At 38.4% G+C, this 11,180-nt stretch overlaps 1 protein-coding gene across 15 annotated transcripts in view; it reads right to left on the bottom strand.

Annotated features, from left to right (window-relative positions):
* The window catches only part of map7d2 (MAP7 domain containing 2), a 26,729-nt gene extending 18,215 nt beyond the window's left edge, over positions 1-8,514 (bottom strand). Inside the window, exons 1-4 of one of the 15 annotated variants that reach the window (XM_015370099.1) lie at positions 8,130-8,514; positions 5,642-5,731; positions 2,638-2,727; positions 901-1,016 (exon numbers count right to left, since the gene is read on the bottom strand). In XM_015370099.1, the coding sequence (XP_015225585.1) occupies positions 901-1,016; positions 2,638-2,727; positions 5,642-5,731; positions 8,130-8,373 (540 nt within the window). In that variant the 5' untranslated portion in view covers positions 8,374-8,514. Of the gene's footprint in view, positions 1-900; positions 1,017-2,637; positions 2,728-5,641; positions 5,732-7,796; positions 7,969-8,129 lie in introns of those variants that run through there. The other 14 variants (XM_015370100.1, XM_015370103.1, XM_015370102.1 and 11 more) reach the window with 14 other exon arrangements.
* Positions 8,515-11,180: the final 2,666 nt, after the last annotated feature.

The raw sequence follows: 11,180 nt of genomic DNA, 5'->3' as shown, positions 1-11,180 counted from the left end.
CTAAACTGTGTGGGAGAAAAAAAAAAACATGGTACAAAAAAACGCATTGATATGAAAGATCAGAGCATTAAATAAATATGGTACAAATACGCAGTGTTTTGGTTTGGTGCTGTCAGTGTGATGCAGAGTCAGTGACATGATTTAGAATATATAAATGTAAATATATCACCATTTAAACTTGGTTAGTTTTTAAAATGACCATTGATGTTTGAGTTTATCAAATTTTAGGCAGCAGTTATCCTTTGAAGCATACTCTTGTTTCTGTAGCAGATGATTTAGGAAGTCTGTTAAAGTCTTGCCAAAATAGCAGGTCAGGATAATCTGGGATCCAACAATGTTTCTCTTCTCCAAAACAACAAAAGCACTTGAACACAATGCGGTGGTAATTTTCACTTTACAAGTGGAAAAGATCTTCTTTACAACATGAAGGCAACACTAGTCAAAACAGATAAAATGTCCCTGTGTTCAGATATTATTACACAGGAAGCTAAAAGCTAGTTTATAAACCATTTTAGTTATAATAAGCCACCCAGAGCATTGCTGCTGATGGTGAATAATCTGAAACAATATGATCCCTCTGTCTTTTTGGTGCTTCTTCATGTCCGTTTCCTTAATTTGGATGCTCTTCAATGTTTTCTATTGATGCTCTTTCATTATGTTCATTATTGTGTTTGTCTGCTTCTTTCATTCCCAAACCTAATTCTAGTTCCTTTGCCTAAAAGTTTTTATCTATTTCATAGCAGTTAATTTGCCCTTAAACATTATATGATATGAAAAGTTGTATTAAATAGTGGCAGATGTGGTTTAAAGCTTATTGTAACAGTTTTATGTGTCAGATGATGAACCCATTCGAAGAAAAACAGAGAAATTGGAATGCATTTGTGTGCAGAGTGAGCTGACCGTGGGTGTTTTTGCTTTGGAGGTCTCCTCAGGGAATCCAGCAATGCTTCTGCGGTTGGAGGGACTCCTGAAGGATCGGTTGTTGGGGGAAGCTGTTCGACGGGACAGAGAAGACACTAACAGGTCACAGACCAACACAGATACAAACAGAGAGAGAAAATAAATAACAGCGAGTACAATAAAAAGAGATGATTTTTAAGAAAAACAGAATCCCAGCCAGCACCACTTTATGGGCCTTTGCCTGATGATGCGTGTTTGGTTGCAGATAGAACTGAATATAGAAACACATCTGCACATTACCTATGAGCAAAATTCAATTCTGACCATTTCTTTCTTCTTATTTTTGTTTAAAAGCAAAATAAATCAATAAATAATCCAAATTAAATAAATAAATATAGTGTAAGATAAACATTTGTGTCATTTTCTTTTTAAATTGTTCTAAAACAGAATAAATATATAACAAAAAAGCTGGAAGATTAAAATCCCAGCCAACGTTCATGTTTTCTTTTTTCCATCCTACTTGAGGTGTTTAAGGTATAGAGGACGATCTTTTATTTCCGGGCGGATCAATTTAATAAGTGGTGCTTCTAACTGTCAATCATTTAGGTGATATGTTTAAGTATCTTTTTCTTTGCATGTGCACTTTCAGGCGTATATTGGTGGTGAGCTATGGTTTCAGTCACTGAAGCTCACCTTTCTCATTGCAGTTCTTTGAAAATGGCCAAAGTTCATAAGAGAAAAAGTGTCTATGAAGTGCATGAAAAGAAAAGTTGTATTAAATAGTGGAGTGTATGAAAAGAAAAGTTGTATTAAATAGTGGAGTGCATGAAAAGAAAAGAAAGGCCTTTGCTTTGTTTAATCAGCTATCTGCTATCTGAGAAATCTAACCCACCAAAAACTAATCTTTTTAGGTATTTACAGGTTCCAAATTTCACTCACTCTAAATTCAATCTGTCCAAAAATGTAATAGATAACATTCTTGTTTTTAACCCTGCAAGAAAGGGCTACATTACTAAAATAATAGAATTAATACCCTTAGCCCCGTACCTCTTGAACCTCTCAAAACTCGGTGGGAGAATGATATACAGATGTCTCGGTCAGAAGAAACTTGGGAGCTAGCGGTAAAAAGAATTCACTCCTCTTCAATATGCCTGAGACAGTGTTATTCAATTAAAAAGTGGTTCATCATCTTCATTACTCAGCCTGTGATAGATGTAAACAGGAAGCTGCCACCCTCTATCATAGGTTCTGGGCCTGCCCAAAACTCACCCGTTTCTGGAACTATATATTTGATGCTCTAGCCACTATCCTCCAATACCCACTAGAACCTATTCCCCTGACTGCAAGCTTTGGCGTCGTTCCAGCTGGTGACACCCCACTCAGGCAAATGTGTTGACCTACACTACCTTACTAGCAAGGAGGTGAATGCTGTTCAAATGGAAGGAGCCCTCTCCTCCTACTTATGCTCATTGTATTAAAGAGGTTATGTAATCACCAAAACTAGAAAATTAGATACACTGTGAGAGGATCTATATCCAAATTCTATTCAACTTGGGAACCATTTCTAAACTTCATGGACAAATTAGATGCTCAATAATTAATTGCAGCTTTATATATCAAAACTGTCCTAGTTGGTTCCAAACTGAAATGCTTCAAGTCATTGTGTTGGTTGGATTATCTTTCAGGGAACAGTTTGTTCTGCTCTCTCCTCGGCTATATTTGATCTGATGGTCTCACCTCTCTCTGGGGAGTTGAGTGCTGCTGAAGAGCTGGAAAGCTGCTTGTTGTTTAGCTGATCCATCGTCGGAGGAGACAAGAAGTCGACTACTATTAGAAAACACAAGAAGAAGAAAAGCCCCTGGTAGTTATTTCCACAGAAACGTCCAACCTCTGATTCCTGCTGCGGACGTGACACTAAAACGTACACCTGAGAACAAACACCTGAATCGCAAACACAAAACTGCCGGCTCACACAGAAGGCAATCCTGCAGATCGATGAGCCGCGCGGGCCGCTGCATGAATTAACCTTGGTGATGTAAGGCAGGAGTCAAGCAGCAGAAACTGCTTCATCATGAAATGGAGGATGATGATAAAAATTCAGCCTCTGCGTTCCCATGAAACTGAGACGGTAACGTTTCCTACAGCACCTGAAGGCACCGTGGAACAAGCAGAGTGAACGACAGACGGGCTGCAGAGATAAAAAACAACCTAATAAACAAGGAAGTAGCATTACAGTAGATAGAAGAAATTTTGGGATAATCAGCATTTATTTATTTCTACTATAATAAAACTACCCTCTTATTTTTTAAGGAAATTGACCAGAAGAGAGAAGAGATTATTTTATCTTAAATATTATGCCTTCTAAACTCTTCTTACTGATTTGTGACATTTCATGAATAATTAAGGATTCTTTATTGATATTAACCAACAGATCTTAGAGCTGAACTCCCAGAGCTCCTGCAACATCTATTTAGTTTTAAGATCCGTTTATTTCTTTAAATTGAGAATTAATGAAATCAGAGAGATACATCAAAAATAAATTGCTCCAGTAATTTCATTCACTTATGTCTAATCTGTCAATTCTCTCTCGAAAAAACCTGCCTTAAAATGCTATGAATATAAAATAGGATGAATACACAAACACACAGGGTATTTAACATATTTCCCTCAAAAAAAAAAAAAAAGTACTAGCTGTTTTCCATTTTTCTCTGGGGTTTGTGTGATATATATATATATTTATATACGCAGCTCTTTACATATTGTGTTTACTGGGATTAAGAGTTCAACATTTATAGTATAGTAAGACAGGATCATTTACCTTCTGCTGTCAGTTCAGCTTGTGTTTTTCTCATTTACTGTATTTCTATATAGGTAAGTTTATTATTAATTTTATTTATATTCTAATCTACCTTTTTAAGTAGGTATTTTGTATTTTTGGTTTTGCAGTCCTGAGTTTTAGACCTTTATCTCCTCCAATAAGTTGTTTAGATCCTTAATTGTTCATCAATGTAGAAACAATATTGTAATAATGATGGCGCCCCCCAAAGTGGGTAAGGGCATTTAAACAAACACAAAAAGGAGATACATTTTTAAGAAAAATTACAATTAATTTGCACATATTTTCTGGAAAAGCAAAATGGGGAAATAAATAGAAAGTGGTTATTTTTAACAGCTGCTGGACTATGAAAAGGGTCAGTAATGATTAAAACTATTTGCTGGATGTTGTCTAGGCTGGGTCTGCTGCTGGATAGCTACAGGCTGATTGTTTGGTATTATGATGGTGTGTATCAGTGTGTGTGTGTGTGTGATGGGGGGTGGAGCATACTGGTTATGGACTGGGTTTCCTGCTGAGAACTGTCTGTATGCATGGTTAAACCAGGCCCTTGGCTGCAAGCACAGGAAGCAGAGCAGCTCTTGCTGTGATGAGGATGGGCAGTGCTGGCTGAACATGAGTGAGCCTGGGTCACAATCTAATTTCATTTTACTTATTCAATAAACCTACAAAAGTTCCAGCTGATCAAAATCTATTCAGAAGATTTCCGAAGCTTTTTTTGTAGATTTGATCTGCTCTTTAATAAATGTAAAAAGACTGTTGAAGAGTTTTGGCTTATTGTCAGAAATATATACAAAATGTGGGCTGGATAGAAATAGATGAACTACAGTAAATTATATTTTTTATAGATTGCTTATTTCTCCTACCTTTTGCCTTTTTTTTTCCTTTTAAGATTTCTTTTTCTAGATGTAAAAATGGAGTCGAACGTTTCAAACCGACCTTGTGTCAGGTCGCCTTGAACCAGGAGACACTTTCATTGATCTGCTATCAGTCTACTCTAACATTAGGACATATCTTCCAGCAGAGGCTCATTTAATCAGGGATAATGTCCTGTTAAATGGCCAAAAAGCGGACCATTCCAGAGCTAAATAATTGGAAATAAAACCTAATAATTAAGTAAGTATGAAGAAAATTACAAGTGTAATTATACATTGAAAAAAGGGGAAAAAGTCTTTTATTTTTGTCTACTGACACAAAAGAAGATTAGCAGAAAATAGTAATTTCAGTCCTGAGGGTGACTGGGGAAGGCAACTATTATGGATTGATTTGTATTGTTAAAGAGGATTAGCCCCTTCGCTACACAATACATGGAAAAATTCCTAATTATGATTTTATATATTTAAAAGGTAAAAAAGTATATTTTTTCATTTTATTGTATTCTTTGCATATATATTGTTTTTAGTTACTTGTATGCTGTTTATTTCTTTATTTTTACAATTTTCTTTACTTTTTCCAGGTTTCATCAAACCCTCATTGTCAGAAGTGTAACTATTATGTGAAGCAGGGCTGTGCAACATTTTCAGAACCATACTGTGCATCATTAGTTTTACTTTAAAAGATTTGTTGCTTATTGCAATGTATTCAAAATTTGTTTATAAATCTTAATAAGTGGATAAAAATGTAATAGAAAAAGTGAGCATAATGCAGATGTAAGCATTTCTAACATAAAATGTTAAAGCATGCTTATTAGTTGATATGTTTTCTATTTTGTTTTTTGATTTAGGCAGCATTGCGAAGCTTTAGAACCAGACTCCTTTAACAACGAGCACACAGTTCAGGATTCTGTCACAGCCAGTTTGACGACACAAACACGACGACAGGCATGCAGACACCAGATCGGCTGCAGACCACAGACAGCAGCGGAGGAGGTGGGGATGGGCGTGGCACACAGAGTCATGAGGTCTGTACCGTTGCGGGATTGGCTGGCGCTGGGAGCGGCAGGAAGCTCATTGGGCTGAGCGGAGCCAATGGCATGGCGGGGCGGGGTCTTAGGGTTACCTGGGCAGCAGGTGAAGCAGAGCGGAAAAAGCAAAGCATTACACATTCACACAGGCGCGCGCAGACAGCTGTTTCTGAAACACAGAGGTGTTAGAAACATCCATCCAGCCATATGTGGTGATCTTATCAGGAAAGAAACGTGGTTCTGAGTGTGGTCAGCGCAAGGCTTCGAGCAGGAAGCAGCACAGATAGATTATCATCTATTCAGACAATACATAAACAAAGCACCTAAAAACCAAAACATCACATCTCACAAACAGCTGGTATATTGCCTACAGTAGAAACCTCTGGAAATCTAATCTTCTTCATCTGAATCAGCTTTTGCATTAAATGTAACTTCCTATCCTGTTACTTCTGCTACCAGACTGGTGGATTTTCTTAAATGTTCTTTTCTAATGTTAAAATTCAGCTCATATAAAAATAAAATAATAAAATCATTTATTCATATATGGAAAGTATTGCAATAAATGTCTGCAGTGCAGAAAAGTGGAAAAAGGCCAATGGTTTCCCACCACAATCCAGGACAACCAGGGTTCAATAACAGCCAATAAGATCCTGGATTTCTGCTTAAAGGAAGCCAAATTTGATTTGTCTTGTTTTTCCAGAGTAATGAGCAAATCAATCGCAACTGCTGCAGAACGTTTTCACTGCGACACACAGATGAACCTCAGAGGAAAATATAAAGACGGAAGCCAAACCCGTCTCCTGCCTGGTTCCACTGTAGCTGCTGTTTTAATATCCCATATGATCAAACTGATGAGCTGAAATGTCTGCTCTCTTAACCACTAGTAGGTCATCGTGTTGTTTGTAATGCATCCAAATCCGTATCGACCGTCGCTTTTAGACCCTGCAGAAGAGGATGCTGAAAGATTACCACAACGCCAAACTGCAGGATAATCCCTCATGAACAGAAGAAACTATTTTCTGATGTACAAGCAGAGACGGGTCACCGTTCATGTTAGGATTTATTTGTACGGACAAACATTTATGTAAAATAAACTGTACATGCAAGTTCATCATCTCTGTGCTTTGAATTTTAACTCTTTCTTCAACCATTTATTTGATCATATTACTGATACCGGAAGCATTCGATTAGAATGTAATTTGAGCTTTAATAGATGCACCAATCAGGCTTTGAGCTGCTAAATCTTATAAATTTTTACAAGAGAAATCACTCCTCAGAGGTAGAAAATGAAGGAACACTTGAATTATTTCCATTTATACATTAAAACGGTGCTCTAAATGTGTTCATTATAAGGAAGTTGTTTGATTTTGAAGTTTTTTAAGGAAAATGTGGACATTTTTTTTAGATTCTAAAACATTCCACCTGTTGATCAATAATCTGAGCCCATAAGGAATTATTGGCTGTTTTACAATCTGGGTGATTAAATTGTGAAACTTAACCCTTTTGGATGCTTTTACATTTTAAATCTGCTTCTTTTCAGGCAAACTGACACTGAAGGGTTCCACCACTTCCTTTTTGACTCATCTGATGAAAATCATTGGATCTCTTGAATCTTTAGGTTTTAAAATGCAGCTCGACTCCTCGGAGAAATGTGCATCGCACCTTTGGATGGCAGCAGCTTTGAATGCGAGTGTCGTCTCCATCCTTTAGCGGACGGTGTAAGATGAGACTGCTGTTTCTGCTGCAGTGGGCCTGTTCTGCCTGACAGGCAGCCGGACCGGAGCCAGGGGAGCTCCTGGGCGCACCCTGCGCCCAGATCGGTGCCAGGACGGCTCAGCTGATGGGTTTGGTGAATAATTGATGGGTATATGAAGGTATCGCAGTATGAAATCTAGCTGGTGAGGCTAGGCTGCAATAACAACAGCAAACATCTCAGAAAAGACAAGAAAGGACGGACAAAAGCAGTTAAATCTAAAGACGGACGCTAGCCCACCCGAGAAATCACAGCCTGATGTCGCACCTTGTCTGAGTTTATGTTAGCGGCCTTGTGCTCGAGGTGAGACGCGTTACTCTGCTGAAAATCAGCCCAGAGAGATAAAAGAGGACAAACACACCTGTAGCATGTTAACAGGGACATGTAAAATCTGTCCATCTCCATACCTGCTGTGATGCTGAGGCTTCCTGCTCTGAGATGATGTCAGTCAGCGCTGCCAGCCTCTCCGAACCCCTCTGAGGTTTGCAGACAAAGTGCTGAGCTGCTCCTGCATTGCAGCTCCACACCCTTTTCTTTCCACTGGCGATCTACATCACTTCTCCTCCTCATATCATCACTTCCTATCCTCGTCTCACCTCCCATGTCCCCACCCTTTCGTCCCACCATCCCCCTCTTCCATCTCCACCTGACCTCCATCCCTCCCAGCCCCCATCCCTTCTTTATTCCTCAATGACATCATCCTGATCCATAACAAAGCTCCCAGCTCAGGCTGAACTCACCTTCCACTCCGTCAGGCGGTCCTCCCCATGTCCACCGTTTGGGCCTGTTGTCCAGGTGGTCCCGGGCCTCCCCTGCTCCTCCTCCTCCTCCTCTTCTATCGGCGCCCCCGGCTCTCCGGCGCACCAAGGCCTCCAGCCTCTCCTGCTCGTTGCGTTCAGAGATGGGGAAGAACAGACATTCTCTTACTGAGCCATCGCTACGGCGACGTACGCCCGGCGATGCACTCGGAGACGGATGCGCCATGGCAACGGCAGGCAACAGCAGCTTCTCCTGCTGCGTCCCCCCCCTTCACGCTGGTCTACTGCTGCTCCTTTACTCCTCTGTCTGCCCGCTCCCTCTATCAGCCTCGCTGTCACAGTCCCCTCACCCTCTCTCTCTCTCCATCACACCATCCGTACCTCGATCTCCCACTCCCTCTCTAATGACAGAGCACATTAGCAGACAGGAGGGGCCAGATGCAGCTTGTCACCACCTCCCCCCAACACACACTCACATGCATGAAAACACACAGACAGACGAGGTGGTGGGGGGGGCAGCATATTGATATCATTTGATTGGTTTTATCTCCTTTATCCATTCAGGTTTCCCTGGATAAAAAAAAAATGTTCAAACAATATTTTTAATCCTATCTTCAGATTAAATATTTTTTTCAATTAAACAAATACAAACAAAGTTTGTTATTCAACTCACAAAAAAACATAACAGACTGCAATAAATCAGTAATATCTGTAGATAAGAAATATTTTAATTCAATTCACCCCTTTATACAATTTAAATACATTCATTATCAATATAGTGATTGAATATTGAATGATATGATAGTAATAATTTTTAATTACAATAATAATGTATTTAGGTTTCATAAAGTGGTGAATTTAATAACAATATCTCCTTATGTACAAATATTACTGATTTATTGCAGTCTATTATGTTATTTTTTTGTGTGTTGAATAACAAACTTTATTTTAACAGTAATAATATTGATACCAATGATGTAGATTTTTTTTTTTTATTTTTTTTTACTCCATAATAAACAGATAATGCAGATTAGAAAAAACAGCATCCTTCAATGATCACATGGGTAAAAATAATCCCTTCATTTCATTATTCTTCCCACAAGTATTTAAAATCAATAAGAGAAAATATGATGTTATTTTATTTTTAAATAATCGTTGATAGAAGCTGCAGAATTTAATAAGTTTGTTCTGATGTTTGCGAAAATATCAATGAAAAAAAGAATATTGCAGTTTCAAATGACAATAGATTTAAAAACATTAGTAGGTACAATTTAAAGGTATATTGGAGGATTTCCGCAAATTTTTAAAAAAGACCTGCCCTCCCCACTTAAAAGAAAATGCACGTGCACAACCCTGTACCCACTCTAGAGAGCAAACGCCTATTAAACGCGTGCGACAGCGTGCACAAGCTCATTTCTCCTCGTGCACGCTCGGTTTTAAAGTTGCTGTTTGCATCGCTCATACAAGCTTACTTTCCAAAAGAAGATTTGCAATTTTTTCCATCATGTCAGACTCACCCCTGGTGAGTGAAAATGGGGACGAGCGCGTAGGACGGCCTTAGTAAACATATCACCAGAATGATTGACAGTAAGGAGGACCACTTATTTTGATGATCCACTCGGAAAAAGAACATCCTCCACTATGCCTTTAATTGACAACATTTTTATTTAATATTTATGACTATAAAAAACAAATGTTAATCTATATAGCACATTAAAATGAATTTTAAAATTGAATAAAATGTTGTACGGTATAATAAATTAATGGGTGCAAAATACAGGATTCCCAGCAGAAGGGACAGAAAAAAAATGAATAAAGACTTGAATCACATTAAAATACAGGAAATATTTAGTTCTTATAATCTTCCTCTGTCTCCCAACTTATTTTTATTTCCAATCATTCCCTGTGAGATTATAATTTGCAGATCTGCAGTGGATTTACCTTCCTTTAACAGCCTGTTTATAAAGGATGGAAATGCCCCTCCTCAGCACTGGCGAGGGGTGCTGAAGGAGCATGCAGAGTCACGCACTTTCTGCAGGAGGAGGGAGGGGGCTGTTTAAAGGGAGAATGGAGTAGAAGTCTACAGGAAGGGATACAGATGCAGATCAAAGATGGAGTGAGCGCTGGGGATGGATCAGCGGACTGGAGCAGGATCGACTGCTGCATCCTGATGCAGGATTAGGAGAAACTATCCGAGCTCTCAGTTACCTTTACTGATGGGACACATCAGAAGGAATCAATATCAAACAAACTTATTCAATAATTTAAGGATCAAATAACAGCTAGATACTTTTATATTTCCTCTTAAAATGTAATAAAGATTAAACAGATGATTCAGCAGCAGAGCTGGGTGATAATCCAGGATTTTACAAGGCAGATGTGTTTCAGTTTGCCATAACTAACTAGTTTCCATCTGAAGAAGCACAACTGAATCTGACATAATAACTGACTGGGGACCAGTTTGTTTACATATTTGACACTTAATAAGGACACCAGTTTGAATGAATGTGCAGCAGATGGGTCTGCAGGAGGATCTTAAAGAAAAAGACGGCCTCCAGTGTTCAGATCCAACACTGTTGATTCAGAGCTAAAATTATCTGTTTTTTTTCCTCCCACATATTCATTTTTCTTTTGCTTATTAGATCGGCTTCAATGTTTTTGCTCATCAAACAAATCAAATTTTTAGACAAAGATACTTGAAGTCTTAGGGAAATCATATTTAAATGTCAAATCATCCTGATTTAAACATGTATATAAATGTACTCGTTACCAGACCATATTGTCCCGAAAGTTTGAAAAATTCTATTTTTAAAAAAAATCTTAAAATCTGTGTTTTTTTCCGTTATCTTATGCAGGCCAGTTAGTTATACATCAGCTTTTACACCTAAATTCAGCCAATCATGTATCAACGGTCATCTGTCAATCAATTTTTTTTCCGGTCATAGCATCTTGATTCATATGTCGCAGCTAATATACGCAACGGTTCAAATAAGAAACAAGAATCATTTCTTTTCCCATTGAGTTCCGTCCCAG

This window comes from Cyprinodon variegatus, unplaced genomic scaffold (genome assembly GCF_000732505.1).
Source record: "Cyprinodon variegatus isolate N-32 unplaced genomic scaffold, C_variegatus-1.0 Scaffold41, whole genome shotgun sequence".
Lineage (NCBI taxonomy): Eukaryota > Metazoa > Chordata > Actinopteri > Cyprinodontiformes > Cyprinodontidae > Cyprinodon > Cyprinodon variegatus.
Note: the sequence above shows the minus strand (reverse complement) of the source record. Positions and strands in the feature narration are given on the sequence as shown.